Source organism: Dermochelys coriacea, chromosome 18 (assembly GCF_009764565.3).
Source record: "Dermochelys coriacea isolate rDerCor1 chromosome 18, rDerCor1.pri.v4, whole genome shotgun sequence".
Taxonomy (NCBI): Eukaryota; Metazoa; Chordata; order Testudines; family Dermochelyidae; genus Dermochelys; species Dermochelys coriacea.
The window spans coordinates 11652394-11673581 of NC_050085.1; the positions used below are offsets into that span (position 1 = coordinate 11652394).

Here is a 21188-nt window from a genome sequence, read left to right on the forward strand (position 1 = left end):
CTTTGTTCTGTCGCATTCTTTTCTCTTTTCCAAAATGAAAAGAATTCACACTGGAATTGAGAATCTGTTTGTCTAAAACTGTGGGTTTTTCCCCTTTTTTCCTCCTCTTATCAGAAGGGGTCATAAAAGAACACTCCTAGTAGGATTCCTTTTCATTGCAAATGTTGGTTTGTAGAGAAGCCCTAATGTATGGCCCTTTAATTGGTTAGATTACGGAAGGAGGTTATGCACAAGCCCCATAACAGAATCGGCCATTGATTGAATGTACTTTGAATGAAAGAAAAGCACAAGTCAGGCATGTAAATCTGTGTGCTTGAGAGGTGGGGGCTTTGGGCAAACGTCTGGAGATGCAGTGAGTCTACTAGGAGAATAACCAGGATTTTGAGAACCAAACTCCCAGCTGATGGCCCCATCTCAGGAGAGTTCTACCTGGCAGTGCTTTGTGGTTAGGAATAACAGGATCGCTGTGTATTTTTTTCTCCTAAGAACATTTAGCTTCCACTATGAGAAAGTGAAGTCTTGGGCATGTTTCACTGGTGTTGCAGTGCAGTTTAATAATTAGAGCGTGTGACACAGGCTCAGAGCTGAGAGAGGGATATATGGGTTCTTCTCAGGCATACAACTTTTCTGAGGGTGGTCTTGATGCGAACTGTGTGTATTCATCCCCTTCTTGTGCAGAAATGTTAATTTTCCCGTCACTGGCCTTTTCTGCTTTCTTGACTTTTTGTGTTCTTAGTGCCTTATCACCTGGAGATTAAAGAGCCATGAAAGGAAGAAAATTACTTCAGAATTTCTGCAGAGATCTGAACAGATGGGTAAAAAGCATTTGGCTTTTAGCATGTCTCAGGTTTTGATCTTGCTTTCCCTGAATTCTTATCTAGGACCAGAACACCTGTGATCACTGGATCAGAAATGTTCTAGCTACTACTGTGCTTAAACATAGTTGTTGCTAGCATGGTTCTTGCATGATTTCCTTGACATGTATAGACCCTGCATTGCTAGCTTGCTTGTTTTAGGGATCTTTGCTAGCCAAACCATGTTGTAAATTAACCCATCCAGTCCCCTTTCTCTGGTATTCAATACTATGATGCTGTACCATGTGCCTAGCAGATGACCAATCCCTTTCCACACCAGATAGGAAAATAACACTGGAATCCTGCTAGCCACAATTGATTCTGAATATGGTTGTATCTGGCCTGGTGCCATTCCCTATGCAAACAGGGCTTATATCACTAGCTGATGTTACATAATTAGGAGTATATTAGTGTTTTCTAATTAGAAGTAGCTATCTCCTATACCTGGTGGGATAGATTAAATCAGTGTTGGGCTTAAGTTGCTCCTTCCACTGGGAAGCTGTTCTAGCAGGTGTACAAGTTCAAAATGGGTGAAGCTAAGACTAGAAGGCAAACTCAGTGCACCATGGCTATTTGGTAGTCAATCATTGCAGAGCACATAACATGCAGCTGGTAAATGCTTTTAGGGACTTAACCCACTGTTGTTGCCTACTGTGATTGAGAAGGTGCTTATTAGATTCTTCACTGCTGGCAAATTCCAGGATATCAATCCCTAGCAAAGGATCCTTAGGGATGTGTGTATTTCCTCCAGATGCATAACAAGTCTGTGTGTAGTATGCTCATGTTCATTGTTTTTAACTCAGCAGCTCATAATTAGTAACTGATTTCTTATTAAAGTCAAATAGAATTGTTGACTGTCCGAGTGATTTGGTTACGAAACTCATAATAGAGAATGTATCCAATAGAGGAGAAAATAGACTACTGCAGACCTCCAGGCTGGAGTCACAAAACTGATGGAAGAATTATTTCAGGGAGATACAAATCTATTCCCATTACTGGGTCTTGATTTTACTGATGATGAGTAAGGACAGATACCTCAACAGTCTTTGTTGCTGCAGCCAGTAAATATATTCCATTATTATGGTTGCAAAAACAAAGCAGCACAATAGAAATGCAGTTCCTAAGAATAAAAACTAAGAGATGTGGAAAGACTTACTGCCTTTATTAGCTTTAATTACTAAAGTATGTGAGGGGAGATAGAGGCAGAGAGGTGACCTGATTTTTAAAAAATCATTGGTATAACTCCTGGAATGGCATGTGATATTTATACTACCTTGGCAGTGTTCTTACCTTGCATATCTGATGCCTAAAGACTCTGTGTCTCTGGTCTTGCCTTTTTCCCCTAGATGTTTTTCCTTGCTATTTTCCTTCGCTACCGTTATTAAATCTCACTTATTAAAGGGCAGGAGATAGCGAGATGGAGACTTTCTGCAGCATGTCCAACAGGGTTGGCTGAGAATTCTGTTATGGTTTCCACTGCGTCTCCCTGTACCAGCAAGAAGCTGTGTGCAGGCTTTTATATCAACACTGGGAATCCAGCCGACTTCAGGGCCTGTAAGCAATGTGGTGAGACTTCACTGGAAAGATGAAGGGGGATTGGCATGTGCTCTGAACAGTCAATCACTGCAATGGTTATTGAAAACAACTCTTTGCTGACATTGGTTTCCCCAAACATTTGTTCCCAAGCATGGGAATTATTTTAGTGGCTTGGTGGAGATATTTTGTGGTGGGTTTTTTTTCAAAAGTTTGTTGAATCAAGGATACGGGGATGCTTGAACACAAATAAACCATAGAATTGGAGAAACTGGCCAGCAAAGGCAACTCGCTGTTGTTTGTGTTCCCCAAAGCTTCCACAAAGCCTCAGCCCTCAGCTTCTAATCCCAGAGGAGAGCTCCCCGCACTCCTAGGAAAATTGGCTTGGCTGGCAAGGGGGGCTGGCAAGACAGGGAAAAATAAACTTGATTTAGATGGGTGAAACTTTCAGAACAATGGGAAAGGGAGCCTTTCAATGGGTGGGGAGAGGAGAAGAGGGCTCTGACCTCAGTTTGACTCCCTAATCTCACATAGCCTCTGAGCATCTGCATTAATGCAGCAATGTGCCTTTCCTACCAAGCTTTTGAAACCTTTTCTGGCTGATGCAAGATGGCAAGTGTGTGTTCTCCACTCACTGAGGGAGATTAATTTTTGGGGCTCTTGAAAGATTTCGGTTAAAGCAAAGCTTATGTTTTTATTGTGAGAGGATAAGGGAGGGATCCGGTCTACTTTCACTTACCTTCTGAGTTCTCAAAGGTCTTATAAATTTTGAATGACAGATAATATTGTTGGTGACCTTCAGAGAGCAGGAAGCACTTGAAAGCTACCCGGGGCATATGAGAGAGAATCTTTCTATTGAGTATTAGGTGTGCAGGAGAACTTAAGAGGAGAAGAAAGCCCAGCATTTGAGTGCTTTTCCTTCTGGTGGTAGCAGCTTTGTTGATAGGTTTGTTTTTTTCACTCCCAATCCTTGTCTGATTTTTTTTTGAAAAGCCTTTACAATACAGAAGTTGCTTTCTTATACCGTGCCTATTTGATGCATTCATAACCTAACATTAGTTGCATTATCTTTTAAGGAACACTAAAAACAATTTGCTGAAGACTTGAGTATTTAGTCCTTGCTCATTGGGACAGTGAGTTTGTCATGGGCATCAGTTTTTGAAACTACTGATTCCGCTCCCCTGCCTCCTCCCCAGAATCTCTGTCTTGTTACATTAGCTGGTCACTTCTTGTAATAACCACCCTGGCTACCATGCACAAGTAGGAAGAAAGGGAATTGCTTTTCCGAGATGCCTGGCCAAGCAGGACTGGGGTGGAGGGAAAGAGTCTGCACAGTCACAATCAAGGCCAAATCAGAAACTTGGATTAAAACCTAGATTTTATCAAAATGTGCCATGACTAATCCATGATTTTCTTTGCCAAGCTATCTTTACCAAACTCATTGCTCTTACCTGGCTACTAAGGATTATGTATGCAGACCACATAGGGTGAAATCACCTTTTGATGACACTTAGCCTCAGTTTTCATTCTTTTCTGTGATTATAGCCGGTGCCACAAATGGATCCAAATTGTTCTGAACTGCAGTGACCGAAACACTCTTCCAGTGTTGCAGCCTGACTGGTCTGCATTTTCAAAAGCCGTGGTTTTTACTGTTGCCTTAGATTGCCACATAAAATATGAAATCAGATTGTGGAAATTAGAGAAATCAGAGCATTATTTTAAAATAACATATATCAAATCCCTTCCAATGCTATGAATTGCCAAATTATGTTCCTGCTGCGGGCTGCCATTTTAATGATATGTATCCAGACAGGAAGACAGCAATGCTACCAGAGAGAGAGAACAGTGGGAGATTTCCAGAGTTCTTTTAAAGTAAGAAATAGAAGAATTCCAGAGATGTTTACACTAAAACAAAATACAGAACTTACGTTACGAGCTGTAGAAAGTTCCTGCTGCTCCCCATGTCTGACTGCAGCTTTGATCTCCCCCTCATGGTGCTTGTAATCAGCTGACAATGGAGCCAGCTCCTTCTTAGTTTTAAAAAAAAAATTGTATAGGATTAAAAATATAATTAGGAATTATTTTGTCTTGCTTTTCACTTTGGATCTAGCTATTGAAACCCTCACATAAAAAAGATAATTTGGACCTTGGCAGCATCCTTTTTCAAAGAAAACCTCAAGAAAATGTAAAATGGTGGCCAAATTCTTCTGAAAATAAAATAATTTAAATTTGGAAACTGGAAGTTGGTAAAATGCATTGCAGATGTTATTTATTATTAACTTAACTGATTAATCAGCACTTTGAAAACAAAACAACTCCTGCAATACAGAGGACGTTAGGGAGGAAGGAGAAGTAGGTTTCACTTGAGTTCAATGGACTGAAGATTAACACAAAGTATACTAGAAACCTGGCCATTGCTAATGGAGTTTTCTCTGTAATTTGAGTGAACCAACACAAGACTCTGGTGGAGTCTAATTTCAGAGATCTATTTGCAAACTGTTTTACCTTGACAAGCAGTGAGTACAAGGCACTAATCTTTTGCTGATATTGAATGCACCACTGAATCTGCGAGTATAGACAAAGTTAACATGGACTTGGCCTGGTCTTCACTATGAAAAAAGATGGGTCTGCCTGCTCACTGGTATGAAAACTACAGACTGTCTTATCTACCTCATGCTGAAATCCTAGTGAAGACATCTTGCATTAAGAACATACCTTTTTTTTTCCCCAGAGTGAAGACATAAGAACAGCCATACTGGGTCAGACGAATGGTCCATCTAGCCCATTATTCTGTCTTCTGACACTGGCCTGCGCCAGATGCTTCAGAAAGAATGAACAGAACAGGGCAATTGAGTGATCCATCTGCTATCGTCCAGTCCCAGCTTCTGGCAGTCAGAGGTTTAGGGACACCCAGAGCATAGGGTTGCATCCCTGGGCATCTAGGCTAATAGCTATCCTCCACGAAGTTATTTAATTCCGTTTTTGAACCTAGGTATACTTTTGGCCTTCCCGGTATCCCATGGCACCATGTTCCACAGGTTGACGGCATTGTGTGAAGAAACATTTCCTTATGTTTGTTTTAAACCTGCTCCCTTTTAATTTATCTGGGTGACATAGTTCTTGTGTTATGTAGAGGGGGTGAACTACACTTTTTCTCCACCCCATTCATGATTTTAGATTTCTATCATAACCTCCCTCCCCCAATCATCTCTTCTGTAAACTGCATAATCCCACACTTTTTCATCTCTCCTGTGGAAGCTATTCCATACCCCTAATCATTTTTTTGAGATAGGGCAATCAGAACTGCATGCAGTATTCACGGTGTGGGCGTACCATGGATTTCTATAGTGGTATTATGTTTTCGTTTGACCTGTTGAGAGGAGGGCTAAATAGGGAACTCACTTTCTGCTGAGGTTGGCCAGCAAAGCCATTTCTGCCTTCGGGGATGTTTTCCCATGTTTTTATCCTGGAAGATTTGCAGATCATCTTTCTCTGGAAACTACGAGGAAAATATCCACCTGATTCTAGTCCAGTAAATTGCTATGAATCCCAGTCACAACACTGACTAAAAGCTACTGATGGCTCTGCCTGACTGGAACATTAGTCCCTCGGGATTCTGTGTGTGCCTGAATGCTTTAGCGCTGTTCGTTCTCTGTCCAGTCCCAAGCAGCGATAACTGGAAACCAGTCTTGTCATTCCTTAAGAATGTAATAGAATTTTAGAAGATTGTGTCTGAACAATGAATTAATGGCAAGTGCCTCAGGCCCTCTGAACCTGCCTGAAGAGGGGTAAGAGCAGTAAGTCTTTGAAATCTGAGGGGAAAGAAACTACTCTATTGGTATTAATTTTAAAATTACATTTTGAAGGTGTTGACACTGCTGCTTTTAATGTTACTGTGTGGCTTCCAGGAAAAGCACAGTCTGTCCCCCCAGCCTCAAAAGAGCTAGTCTCCAAAGAAGTGTGAGTCTGTTTTTAAATAACTCGTTTCCCTTTGAAAACACATTCCAGTCAGCTATGGTAATGGTGATTTCATGAGCTGTCAATATGCCTTCAATAATCGGTGAGTGAAAAGCTGAATCCATCAGAGGAGAGAAGGCAGAAATCCATCTAATAAACAAAAAACTCAGACTCAAACAGGATAGGGCCAAACCCCATTTATCCCCACATGCACAAGAGCATTTTCCACTCACCTACGTAAGATTTAATAGCAGAGTGCTTAGAGTTCATTGCTCTTAAGAAATAGCATATTGAATGCTCTGAAGAATAATATAAACTATAACATGTATCACTCAAACTACACCTGTCAGATTAACAAAGGGAATGCGGTGATTTATGGGGATTTGTTTTACTCTTTATCATACATAAGAGGGATGAAAAAGACCAATGGGAATAATCAACTCCATTTCTCTGCCAGTGCATATAATCCCCTATTGCATGCAAATATGAGAACAGTATGCAAACTTGCAATGCTCAGAAACTCCCCCATGGATCCCCCTACTAACCCCCCATTAATGTGAGTTTTTCCTGCCTCGTTGGAGGTTTTTGTGGTTAAAAACCTCTACTTATACTTAGGTAACATATAACAGAAAGTCAGTAACACAGTAAGTGTGTTGCAGTTTTGGGAGCTGTCCTCTGAAGAAAAATGGTGGAAGCATGCAGTGGGGAATGTCTGCTTGATCAGCTTCTCACACAAATGCTTTTGCACCTTCTTCCATGCTGCCCACTAACTTGGTTCACCCTTCCTGCATTTATCCATAAACAGCTAGTCCTTCAGCTCTCTCCTCGAGACCCACCTTGGCCATATTATCTGCAAGAAATTGATGATGATGATGGGTTGGGAGGTGGACAAGGCAAGGCTGCACTCTTTTATTTATCTAACAATTAAAATTTTGCATCTCTATTTCTATAAAAATTGTATCCGTCTATCCTACCCTTCATGAGTCACTTGTCATCTTAAATTGTAGTCTCTCTGGGACAGTGGTCATTGTGTTCATATGTTTATATGGCATCTGCCACAATGGGGCCCTGATCCTGATCCTGACTGGGCTTCCCGACACTATTGTGATAAAATAATCAGTACATTTATATAGCTAGTGTATTTCTCCAACTCCTCTGGATGCCTCTTTTGTCCCTCACTTCTATTGCAAACCTGCCCCATCAACCCTGGCACAGCTGTTCCCCCTCAAAATACAAAGATATTCTGCTTTCCCCAGTTCTCAGCAAACCTGCACTTAAACCCAACCAGCTACCCATCCCTTTTTCTTCATGCCTTCACCTCTGAATCCATCAGACATACCATTTTCAACTGTTCTTCAAGTTCCTATCCATCAACTTTATCTTGGAATCCCTCCAGCCTGGCTTCTGCCCACTTTGCTCCATCGAAGCTGCTATCTCACTGAGCTCTCCCAGTTACCTTTTCCTGGGAAAGTCTCAGGACCTTTTCTATATGTTCAACTTTCTTGAATCCTCTGCTCCTTTTGATGCTCAGTGACACCTGCTTTGAGTCTCTCCTCCCTTGGCTTTTGTGACTCAGTCCTCTCCTGGTTCTCTTCCTGTTTTTCCTTGGTCATTCCTTCAGTGCAGCATTGTCCTCCCTTTGTGATACTGCCAGACAGCAGTGCAGAGACCACTTTATTCCCAAGAGATGCTGTATCCAAAGAGCCAGACAGCAGCTCTGGGTGAAGCCCACATCACCAGCAATACAGCCCAGCCTCCCCACTAAGCTATGGACATTTGTTCTGTCCAATGCCCTACCAATTTCACGGCTGTGAAAAACTCATCACGGACCGTGAAATAAGCCCTTCCCCATGAAATCCAATGTCCCCTTGTCCCTAGGAGTGCCTCAGCAAAGGGGGCTCCTACCTCTAGTTGGGCTGGGGAGGTTACAGGACTTGTCCATCCCCTGCACAGCCACTGGGGGTGGGGGACCACACCCACTTCTGGGTGCCTCCCCCTGCTGCAGGATGCTCTGGGACTGGGCAGCAGCCCCAGCGGTTCCTGCAGATGGGGAAGGCTTGTGGAGTTGGATCCGATCTTCCTTGTGCGCCCCAGCAAAGGGGGCTCCTAGCTGCTAGTCTGGGCAGGGCTGGGGCAGGACAAGACTTGCTCTTTACCTGCAGGGCTGCTCTTGGGTATCTCTCCTGGCTGCAGATAGATCCACACCCCCTCTTCCCCACTCTGTCCAGCTCTGAGTGTGGCAATCCCATTATCTCACTACAAGAGGTTTGCGACACCCCTCCCCACATCTCCTTTTGGGTCGGGACCCCCACGGTTACAACACTGTGAAATTTCAGATGTAAACATCTGAAAAAGTGAAATTTACCAATTTTCAAATCCTATGGCTGTGAAATTGACCATAATGGATCATGAATTTGCTAGGGCCTTACCAATGTATGCTTGGCAAGTGGGTCCCTGCCAAAGAGCCACTTCTGTTTTAATTCCTATGAGATATGAGCAAACCTATGCTGGCTAGGCTTGGAGTCAGAATGGGAAGTAGATATTTTGGGAAAGGATGTAATTTCATACTTATCATATTTATTTGTATATAAAAATTATATGTCTATTTGACTGCCTCCCTTTCCCCGGCTCTTCAGTTGCTTGTTAGTATCTCTTTGGAGTAGGGACTGTATCTATGTCACCTAGCACTACAGAACCTTAATCCTGATTGGGTCTTCTGGGCACTACAGTCATATAAATAGACATCTGAACTAGGCTCCTCTTTTGGGATTATTCCAAGGACATGTTACAAAGTAATATTTGACTCTTTTATTTAATGCCCAGAATTGATTTGTACTTAATACACCTCTGAGTTCCTGTTTTGTTCTCCGGTGAATCATTCAAATAAAAATAAAATTAAAAGATATTTTTGACTTTTTTTCCTTCCCAAATGGCTAATAGTTGAAGGTATTTTTGGAAACTGAACCGTTCATTCCTCTGTCTTATTTTCCTGCTTGTTCATCCAAAATAATCAGAACTGGGTCTGTCTTTGTTTTTGAACAAATGTAAGATGGCCAGATCCTGTGACAACAGGTGTCCTTACAAATAACGAGAATATCGTCTGCTGCTCTAGTAAAGAAAACATTTTGGTTAGTAGCTTTTGCCAACTGAGCACACAGGTTGAATTTAGGGAATTCTCATCGCAGTAATTCTTATAGGAGAAAATGCTTGATTAAAAAAAACAAACAAATAATGAAATATTTCCTTTTTTTGGAGGCTGAGGAGGAGATGTCACCTTCTTAAATTTAAGAAAACCCTCTTTTCTGCATTGGATAACAAAAAAAGAGAGCACATAGAAACTCTCCACATATGAACCTCTAGTTTTAATAGGCTTTGTGTTTTTATTTCACTGCTAATGCTCCTGGGCTGCACATGCCAGTAATCTGGATTCTGCACTGCGTGTTCACTCTTGGAGCCCTTTCAGTTAGAACTTCATCTTGTACTAGTGTCCATAGGAAGGCCTCAATTGGGGGAGGGAGGGATGGTCTACATCTGGACAGTTGTGGGAGAAGGACCCGTGGGGTTGCCTCTCTGTTTCTTCCTGCCAAGTGAACCTCCAATATAGACTCGCAGGTCTGAGCACCTTCCAGAACCTCCCTGGAGGATGAATAGAAAGGAATAATCTGAGTTGACTGACAGATTTGTTTTTAAAGACCACCCATTTTAGCCCTTGTTTAGTACGTGGGCCAGAATTTTTATCACTTCTAAATCAAGGTCTTTCCTCTCTCTCTCCTTCCCTCCCCCACCTCTCAAGCTAAGAGCAAATTGTACCTTGTTAAGGCTTGTCGGGAATGCAGAACGTTTCATTCTACTCTGGACAGCAAAGGGGAAGCATGCACATTAAAAAAAAAAAAAAAAAAAAAAAACGTACCAAGCGCTGTCAACGAAGGAGCTATGCTAATTGCTAAAGAATAAAAGATAATGGCCAATTTGTCACCAAGCGTTGACAAGAAAGATAAAGTTGGAAGTAATTAACTCTCTTACGTGTTGGGAGTGATGTGTCTGCCAATGGCTCTCTAAATCATCAGGCTATGAAATGTGGCAGAAATTTATCACTTTTATGATGCAGCACTGACTAGCTCCTGCTTGGGAAGTGTGGAGGTGGTATGTACTTCGATTGTCCCCACTAAGACACAGGTGTATTCCTAACCTGGCCTGCCTTGGTGACGAACTCTGGGAAGTGCGGTCAGCTGTGCATACGGAGCCCAATAGTGTCTGATTCAGCTCAGGTTTCAGAGTAGCAGCCGTGTTAGTCTGTATTCGCAAAAAGAAAAGGAGTACTTGTGACACCTTAGAGACTAACAAATTTATTAGAGCATAAGCTTTCGTGAGCTACATCCGATGAAGTGAGCTGTAGCTCACAAAAGCTTATGCTCTAATAAATTTGTTAGTCTCTAAGGTGCCACAAGTACTCCTTTTCTTTTTGATTCAGCTCAGTGCATTTTGAGCTCATTTTCACTAGGCCGGCATGCCTTTTACTCCATCTGGTGTGCTCCTTAGATATCTGAAATGTATTGCGGAAGCTTGGGCTAATTTAACCAGGCTGGGAAGAGTTCAGGGTGAGAGAACTAAACCAGGAGCCCATGACAACATTACACTAATATTTCACACTTCTGCTGGTGTCTTTTTGCAAAGCATCCAGAGCATATCTCAGCCATTAATTCAATAAGCCTGATGACACAACGGTGTGGCAGATTAAGTCTCAGGATCTCAGTTTTTACAGATAGCTTAACTGACACATTCTGACTTGCCCTAGGCCATAGTGGAAGTCGATGACTGTCAAGAAAAGAACTCAGGAGTCCTTTCCCAACTATTTGTGCCTCTCTGAATTCTTTAAGTATAGGATTATATCTCCTGTCCCTTGCCTTGCACTGATTTAAATTGATAAGAGACAAGTTGTGGGTGACAATCTCATTCATGTTACCAAAATGTCTGTCTCAAGTGCTTTACGTTGCAATGTTTCCCTTTCAAATCACTGAAGCAGGAAGGAAGGGTCTTGGACCCTTTGGGCATCCAGAAGCCCCACAGGAGACTGCTTTGTAGAGGATTTAAAAAAAAACAGGAGCCAACCTGCTGGTTTTTTCCTGTGCTAGGGCAGGGGATGAAGCACCGCTGTTTGTTACCTCTCTAACACAGAGCTGGGTCTCTGTAGAGCAGCATGAATTAAGCTTGCACCTATTTCTCTCTGGTGCCCATTAATGGTGTTTTGGAAATGTGGGGATTAGGAAAGAGGTTCTTCCTATCTCAAGTATGCAATGGCACGAAACATTCCAGGCCCTATCTTTTTCACGGCTCTTGTAGTGTTCCTGAGTCAGCATTACAAGGCTAGACTGTGGCATGAACAGTCTGACCTGGCTGTAGAGAGTCCAAGGTATCCTTGTAGATGGGTTCTGTGTGTTCCATAGGGTGCACAGAGTTCTCATTGTGTAGGAAACATGATATACATGATGCAGATTCAGGGTTGTGATGTAAGTAGGCTTCATGCATGGACCATGAAACTCTAAATTGTACAATAGACCTGGGAAAATGTGGATATTAACTACTGAAGAGCCATTGAGAACACCTGGACTTCAATAATATACAAGAAAGGAGCTCATCCGATCTGACAGCAGGGGGACCTGTGTTTTGATTGTCGACTTCTCTGGCAGCATTTATCTACAAAATAGATGCACTAGTTTGATTTCAGTGGCAAAAAGACTGAGGCTAGATTATGTAGGGTCCAGGGTTATAGATGAAGCCAGGAAAAGCAGAGCTGGAACCCAGACCTCCAGACTCTAAGCCTGATGGTTTAGCCACAAAAGAGATTTCCCCACAAAAGAAATTTCAATAATAAAATTATTATACCACTAAGAAGGCTACTGAAACATTTCTTTGTCACCCCATGCCTCCTTAGCTCAGCTAGTGTGAATAATGCCACTTCAGCTGAAGGCTCTCTTGGTATTCTCATTATACATCTGTATTTCATGGGGTGTTGTAATTGAAGGGAAAAAAAACAATCATTAGTGGGAGAGGCATGGAGCACTGAGAGGCTGGCGATGGCTTTGGTCTTTGAAATTAGTTCTTCTATTGGTAAAAGAGACAAAAGAAAATGTAGCTTCCCACTTTCATTATGCTCGGGTAACTGTACAATTTGTGTCTTCTAAAATGCATATTTATGGGAACTTTATTTAGAAAGGTGCATTTTAAAACGTGCTCTGTCTGTACCTCTATTTCCTGATCTGTAAAATGGATATGCCACCTCGGTACCTGATGGTACGTGGTGAGAATTAAAGCTTCTAACAGGCTTGGACACTGACTTTAAAAGCACTGCATAAATGTGTATGACATTGTACTACTTGGAGCCATCTTTACTCTGAATTGGCATTTTTAGTCATTTCCAACTGCCTCCATTATGGAAGTTCAGTGACCATGTTGGTGAGATGAGTGTTTGCTGGTAAAGCTTTAAGCATGAAGAATTCTAGCTGCTGGGATTAGCTGTCAGTTGAATGACCAGAATCTCCTACTCGGGTTGTTTTCTTTCTTCCCCTTTAGTTAGTTCGATGTGATGATGTGCCATTGGTATGATTTATGATTTGTAGCAAGCCTGGGGCCCCTGTCCATCTTCAAGACAGATGTCAGTGGAGTTGCTTTTCCTTCTAATCCCACAGCCAAAGAAGGAAGGACTGCCACTGAGTTGCAGACTGTGGATATTAGGGCTCCAAAAGAGAAGACACTCCAAGTGGTCACTGGCTTGGCTTATTTAGGGCCAGTGCTGTTCTTGCCACATACAAGGAAGATCTAAGGCAGTTTTACATTAACTAGCTTGCTTACTGTAGTGTTTTAACTGAGAAGGCTGGAGGAAGTTTGAATGTAAATTATGCTCAATGTAGGTATTATGTTCTTCTCCCCAAGCCTGATCTCGCTGAATGCTGAGACTTTGCAGCTTCCTTGGCTTGCAAGAGAACCACTCCGATGGGAACTAGTGTCTGGAAACAGATTATGGCTTTTCCACTTTTCTGTATGTAACACCCACCCATTGAAAAATGGATGTCCCTTTCCATTTCTTCTTGCCCTCTTCCCCCTGCATGGGATTATTTTTCTTAATCTTCCACAGACAGCAGGGGTTTTTTTTGTCTTGTACTAGGCTGTCCTATAAATGCCTGTTCTGCCCTGCAATGCTGTTCTAAATCACATCCTTTTTGGGAATTTACTATTTCATGAAGGACAGAAATAGACATTTCCGTGGAAGAAAAATCCATTTAGTTGGAAACATGTCTCTTTTCTTCTGCAGGTGTCTTTGCTCACGCACTGCTGGGCCTATTACCTGTCTCTTCGTTTCTCTGTCCCCTCACTGATTCACAAAAAGAAAAGGAGTACTTGTGGTACCTTAGAGACTAACAAATTTATTAAAGCATAAGCTTTAATAAGTGAGCTGTAGCTCACGAAAGCTTATGCTCTAATAAATTTGTTAGTCTCTAAGGTGCCACAAGTACTCCTTTTCTTTTTGCGAATACAGACTAACATGGCTGCTACTCTGAAACCTCACTGATTCAGAAAGCCTTTTAAGTGCGAAGAGGTGCCTGGCTCTGTTTTGTGGGTAATAGGTGGTGGGCGCATTTCTGAATGCTGCCTGTTGCCCATGTGTCTAAACAGAGAAGAACGTGTAGAACCTTTTAATAGGTCTGTCTTTCTTTTGCTCTTGGCTTCTATGGTTTTCTTACATTATGCTTCTGCCATTCCAACCATGGGCTGGAATTAACGTTGGTCTGGGATGTATTCTGTAAAACGCTCAGCTGTTTGGCCTTTGCTTTGAACAATTTGCACTTTATAAGATCTCCCACATTAATAAGAAAAGAGACCATTCATAAAATGGGCTTCATAAAATCCCGGGAGTTCCATAAAACATGAATTCCTCCTGACGGGAGTTTAAGCAAAGGCGCACACAGTGTGAGCACCAAAAGCCCTGACTGAGCCCTCTGTCTGCAAGCTTATAAAATCAACATAATAGAAACATTTCAAAGGGCACCATGCTAGGCTGGAGAGCCAGGCTCATGAGCAGCTTTGGTTGCCCTGGCCCAGTGACCATCAGAATACAGACACGATGCTGCTCTGTTATATGGTGCGATCATACTGCTCTTACGGTATCGTTGCGCTCTGTAGTGGCAGCCTCCTTAGTGCGGGCTGATTAATACTCTTGAAAGTCTGTGAATGAAAAGACAGACAAGGGCTTACAGAAGCCATGGAGTTGAAAATAGGGTGGGCGTATTTGCAATGGCAAGAGCCTATTTGACAGGCTAGCACCAAAACCCATAAGGGTGCATACATGATAAAATTATTTCTCCTCTGTTCCTATGGAGCAGATTATTCTTTGGTACATATTGCTAATCCAGTTCTTCAAAGGGGTTGGTGGTCCTGGGATTTTTTGTTTTGTTTCATTTTTTAAAGTCAGCAATCACTCGGGAGCTCTGAATGTCTGCAGCTGGTGCTTGATGGCACAAGGGTCTTGCATATGTGGAGGAGGATCAGAGGAAAAGGGCCAGAGAGGAAGTCCTAGCTTAGGACAGAGTGAATCAGAGGAAATTAAAATGAAGAAATGGAATATGCAAGCAGAAACATGAGTTGTGCTTAAGTCTCTTGCTGGTCACTACGCTAAATCTCATTTGAATCCCTAAATCTAGTGGCAACAGAGGGAAAAATTGGTAGTCTGGGAACTAAATGAAGCAAAAAACCAGAAGTGTTCTTTCCAGCATTCATAGCACTGATTCTTTACAGATGGAGCAGGCTTTTCCTCCACAGATGTATTTGTAATCACATGCACTTAGCGATATCCTAGCCTTGCAACACCAAGCCAAGGCCACGCTGATTTGCAAATGTATTTGTTATATAAAAAATGCACACAACTATATTCCTTGTGCTTCTGTCTCCACTTGCTCATTGAATAGGGGTTTGGTTGAGTTTCGCCATTAGTGAAAACACTGCAGCTGAGCAGCTGTCTTCATCCAGCGTCCCACATGGAGGTGGCAGCTGTGAGCACTAGCACTGGCTTTAGGTCTCTGCAGGCTTTCCTTTTGTTTCTGGCTTCAGTCAACTTTCTCTACTATCGGAAATTGGGCAATCAGTAGCTAAAAAGACAGCACCAGAATTTAAAATGTGAGCAGTTACCTTGGACAATGTGGGAGGACAAGTCATTTTAAATATACTTCCCGGTTCTGAATATAGGCAACAACAGAAATTGGAAAATCTGTCTTCCCCATCCCTCCCTCCTTTCTGTGGTTGCTATAATCTGCTAACTCCAATTTTATTGCAATACATTTTATGGCACGATCGCCATGTGGTTATAGTCAGTTACACTCTGGTATTACCAACAATACTGGGGAACACACATGCTTCTGGGAGTCTCTAACTGTAATTTGAAAATACAAGAAGGTATGCAGTAATGTGGGGTTCCTGTGATCTGGTTCTTTTCCTACACTGAATCCAGAAGGTTAGTTATAACCACAAACGCACAGTTACAGTTAAAAGAGCCTTCACTGAGATGTCCTCTGATAAACCCCCTACAGTAAACTCTTGTGCACACCAGCCATCCCAGAGGTCACCAGCATGTTTTCAGGTTGTGCCATATGAATCTTTAGGTATTTCCTGTCCATTTGTTTTTAGCTAATTTTGCCTATTTTAGTCAGGCCTCATATCCATTACAGAGAAATTCATTAAAAATGTCAAAATAATTTTTAAAACATTGCTCACTACAATCTCTTGACATTTAAAAGCCAAAACGGTGGCTCATTGTTAGTTGTGTGACAGTTCCACAAATGGTTCTAGTGAAGGCAGCCATGAAGACTTAAACCTGCAAGTCACAATCTTATTCAGTGGGGTTCATAGGTGCCATCTGGCCTGCTGAGAACTGCCAATATCTTGCATGTAATCAGTGCAATTCAGAGCTCTGCAATCCAGGACCAGTCTTAAGCTCATAGGTGATGGGGAAGTACTGGGGTCATGAGTTGATTCAGCTTCCATTCTCACTTGAGGAAGGGAAGCAGTTAGTCTCCTCTCCTCCAGGCCTGCTGCTGGAGTGGGAGATAGGGTCTCAGCCTACGAGTTGTGAGCTTGTGTGGGATTCCTCTTGCATGGAGAAGCAAGAGAATGGAACTTTTGCAGAGACAGGAGGGAGTGATGAAATTACTGCAGCCATTCTCAGTCAGTGCAGCCAGATTGTGTGATTTAGGCGCTGAGCAAAGAGTCTGAATTCTATGGAGCTATATGGATTTCTGAGTCTTGAGAGGATGTACTTCAAGAGGACAGGAGAAAATGTTAGCTCATGAACAGTTGCCAACTGTCCTCCTCCCCTCTATGTAGGCTGCTTTTTAGAATCAGCAGTGTTATGCAATTGCCACTTGTGTAAGGGACCTTGAGACTGTGTATATTGTTTGTGCTGTACCTATTGTCTGGCTTGGATATGTGGTGTTAATGTGTCTCTTACACAGTCCAATACCTGTTATTTTCAGCAACTCAAGAAGCTTTTGAATTAAAAAACGCAGGGAAGGTGTTCCATCAACAGTTGTAACTGACACAATTTGTTCTCAAAGTTGGGGAGAATTTTATGCTGGTCCCCAAACATCAGTGGGATATGTGCTAAATGTCCTTTTTCTCTCCTTTTCCTTTCTAGCATTAACAATAAGCTGCAGCAGCCCGAGGCAGCTGCTGGGGTCCTTGAGTATGCCATGAAGCACTTTGGGGAGCTGGTGAGTCTCTGTCTAGAAGCTTGGATAGTCCTGTTCCAAAGCGTCTCGATGTTTTCAGTGTTTTCCCAGTGGGCATATACCCGTTCTGTCATATTTCTGCTCTTCACTGTAAAATACCTTTAGCTCATGTCCCTGTAAATGTGACTCCTTCAATGTGCAATTTCAGTTCACTCCCTGTCCTAAATACTCATATAGTGTTGCCACACCTCGTTAATCAGTGGCTGTGTTCCTCTCCAAAGGCAGCTATATTTCAGTGGCAGGTGAAGTGATACTGTTCTGTTAAAACTTTCTTATAATGTGCCAAGCACTTTGGAACTGTAGCAGTATGTTTATGAAAATGATTGGGCTCAATACAAGGGTACCTGGGTGAAATTGAATGGCCTGTATTATACAGGAAGTCAGACTAGATCATCACTGACCTTATACTCTATGAATCTGTGAAATTCCTAGAGCAAGAGAAGCCATGTGTAAGTCTCAAAGCTCCAGACCAAGGTAAAAAACATGATTGTAATATATTTATCAAAGGATAAGGCAAGCTCCAGAAAATTATAACAAACAGGAAGGTTAGGCAGGAAACCTACTTGTAGCTGGGCACTTAGGGAATGTTTACAGGGAGAATTTCCTTGGCTGCTTCCCTATAAGAAAATCACTGTTTAAATGAAAAAAGAAAAGGAGTACTTGTGGCACCTTAGAGACTAACAAATTTATTTGAGCAGAAGCTTTCGTGAGCTACAGCTCACTTCATCGGATGCATTATAATGCATCCGATGAAGGTGCCACAAGTACTCTTTTTCTTTTTGCGAATACAGACTAACACGGCTGCTACTCTGAAACCTGTTTAAATGAAGGGTGCTATTATAAAAGCATCACATTCACTTTTCACATGTTTTGTAACCAACATAGAGTCTCGCCTGTCATGACTACTCTGAATGGTGCCGCTCACTCTTTAGTTGTTGAGGAGGGTGTGTGGGCAGGAGAACAGTCCTTCAATTCTCATGGGTTTTGCATTAAAGCATAATAAACCTCTGAAGAGTAGCCTGAGGTTCTCTTTCTCTGCTTGTCCTGACACGTTTTAATGAAATGTCAGAAGTGATGAAGTAGAAAACAGAGGATATCTGCCAGGTCTATGGTTGACTGCAGACATGATTGTCCAGCACAGAGGGAAAGGAAAGGAGAGTCAATTGCTGTCTAGTGTACTGAATTAGTGCAGTACAATCTTACTGTGAAGCTCGTAGACAGAAATCCTGGCCTATTCTGCCTTGCTTGCTTGTTTGTTTGTTTTTAATGCTCCTCATAAAAAGGAGAACCATGGGAGTATGCACATCCCACAGAGAAGGGATTCACTCTCCTAGCTGTATTTACAGTGTTCCAAGTTTTTTCACAGCTATGAAAGTACAGTGATTCAGGTGATGCTTGTGGGTACAGGTGCTTTGGGCTTAGCTGTCTGACCAAGGTACCAATGAAAGTACTTACCCAGGCAAAGGCAGCAGGGGAAGCCCCCGTCTGAACTCATCCCCCAAGTCTCTGTAGGTGGGCTTGATCTAATGGCTAAATGGAAGACTGCTAACCTACAGGGTGGGGGCTAAAGCCAAAGTTGTCAAACTTGTGTGCCTAAAATTAGGCACTTAAATCCACACTTAGGCATCTACATAAGTGACCTGACTTTTAGAAGAACCCATGTCCTGTAGCTGCCATTGACATCTGTGGGAATTGTAGGTGTTCAGGAACTCTGAGTGACAAGCCATTTTATTTGGATGTCTGTTCCTTTGACAGAATGGAGATAGATATATTGTTGTTGTTCCTATTGTTACATTTTTGGTAGGCACTCAGCTACTGCAGTGACAGGGCAACATATGTACCTAGATAGATTTTAATAAGGGTTGTACCTCTAACCCTCCCTTCACTCAAGTGAGCACAAGAGCTTACCCAATAGCTGGTGCATCTTGGTAATGGCCCTTCAAAATGGCAGCTCAATCAGTCAATTAGTTTGACTGACACACACACACTCTCTCTCTCTCTCTCTCTCTCCTCATCACTTGCATTCAGGAATCTCCCCTCCACCCATTCTGATCTGGTACAGAGGGAGAAGTCTGAAAGGCAACTTTCTTCACAAAAGGGGAGGCGGCAGCAGAAATGCAATGGACAATGTTCCCTTTTTAAATAGACTCCTCTAGTGGGGCCCACTGGGAATGGAGATACAGGTCAGGTGTAAGCACAGCAGTGATGGGATTGATTCAGGTCGAACGCTTTTAGAGGCGCTATGTAAAGTTTGGCCCTAGATAGGAAAAGGGGCCCAGTGTTGGAGGAGAACTGATTTTAGAATGTCCTGACAGTTGTTGTTGCTTCGTGAAGTATCTGCTTTGTGGAGGGAGCAGAGCCTCAGGTTGCCTCATTCTATTATGTCATTGTAACCGAAATCTCTAGAAAGAATGGGTGGGCCTGAGTGCTCAAGATTAGGGGTGGGAGGGAGTGAAGAGGACATTTCAGATGAGCTCTCTTTAAACATATACATCTAGTAAAAAGTTTCCCTCTTGCTCTTTAATGGGTTTTGAAGCAGTTGGTTGCGAGCTGGAGACCCACAGCAAACTAGGGCAAGGCGCAGGCATTAGTGTCTCACATGGAGGGCACTGAAGTGCAGTGTCTAGTTTATCCTACCCACAGCCCACATGGATGTAAAAAAAAATCCATTTTTGGCGTATGCCAGAACAAGAGCTGCCAAGGGCTGAGCAGAAAAGAACATTGGCAGGGAATCCGGTGTGGAAAAAATCTCAAGGAATTCAAAGCAGACTTTTATTTCCTGAAAATTAAAATCCATAAAGAAACAAGAGGTTGAAGAAAGGTTTGTGCAACAAATACTTACCAGTTGGTTTGTTTCTACACCCTGAGTTGCAAACCACAATCTTTCTCCTTAAAGGTAGGGGTTAGACCAGACCATCACTCAAGAATCTTTCCCTGCTGCGAAATGGCCCAGCACCAACCCAACTGCATTCTGCACAGTTGTAGATTTTGTGATTAGCTGCTTCATTTTTGGTTACAGTGCTGCTTCTCTTGCTTAAATTCATCCATGTGGAATTTCTGCTTCCCCTCTGCCCACTCCCCAAACTATTCATATTGGTATTTCAGTAGAAATCAGTGGGAAGAAAATCTGGAATTCATCCCGCTGACATACCGAATACATTTAGCTCCTGTCTTGCAGGTTTGTCAGGTAAACAGGATTACAGCTTTCTCACTAGCACAAAGTGAGCTTCCATCTGTCATAGCAGAGTTTGTGCTGATATTCAACATGGACAAAAGGCTGGGTGTAACAAGCAGAGCTGGACAAACAAACTAATTCAACTTCCATGAGAATTAGCAAACTTGAATCTTTAACGGCAGAGGAAACATTTTAGGTTGGAACTTGCAAACCAGAGACTGAATGTCTTTGGTGGTCTTGTTAGGAATTCTCTATAAGCACTTTAACCACCCATAGACATGCCTATTTAGATCCCTGCGGATAGGTTTGCTGATAAATATCCTGTATCCGGTTCCTCCTGGAACTGGTAGCAAATCTGAACTAGCCATGCTGAGATGATGGATGTGCAGACATCATAGTGAGTTTCTGTGTATGCAAAATTCTCAGTTATCTGGCACTGCTGCTGCTGTGTATATATTCAATACCTGCACTTCTTGCCTTTCCCCTTTGCCCAGCAAGTAAGATATTCAATCTCAATTTACCAACCACAATAAACATAAAGGTGTGTAATTTCAATAATTTATGTATACAAAATAGGTTCAGTCTAACTACCTGGGACATGGAAACTCTCCTGTATATCCATGCATCTAAGTCAGTGATAGTCAGACCTCAGTGGTTCAGGAGCCAGATTAACGATCAACATTACCCAAAAGAGCCACAATCATGTGAATTCGTTGTCTCATTTACTATAGTACTATTCATATTTAAACAGTATGATGGAAATATTTAGTTTATATATAACTCTCACTGCTAATAAGTTAATAACTTAATGCAAGTTGATAACTTAATTGGGTAATAACATAGTAAAAGCATCCTGATTGGTTAGTAACTTAGATTTGTTAATAATTAAATCAC

At 42.2% G+C, this 21188-nt stretch overlaps 1 protein-coding gene across 8 annotated transcripts in view; it reads left to right on the plus strand.

Annotated features, from left to right (window-relative positions):
• MTOR (mechanistic target of rapamycin kinase) overlaps positions 1-21188 on the plus strand; it is a 103845-nt gene that overhangs the window by 45048 nt on the left and 37609 nt on the right. For all 8 annotated transcript variants that reach the window (XR_006276353.1, XR_006276351.1, XR_006276352.1 and 5 more), the window contains one exon: positions 17026-17101. Coding sequence is in view for 5 of the 8 variants with exons in the window: in XM_038377038.2 (XP_038232966.1) it covers positions 17026-17101 (76 nt within the window). In the remaining 3 variants the exon portion in view is untranslated. The remainder of the gene's footprint in view (positions 1-17025; positions 17102-21188) is intronic.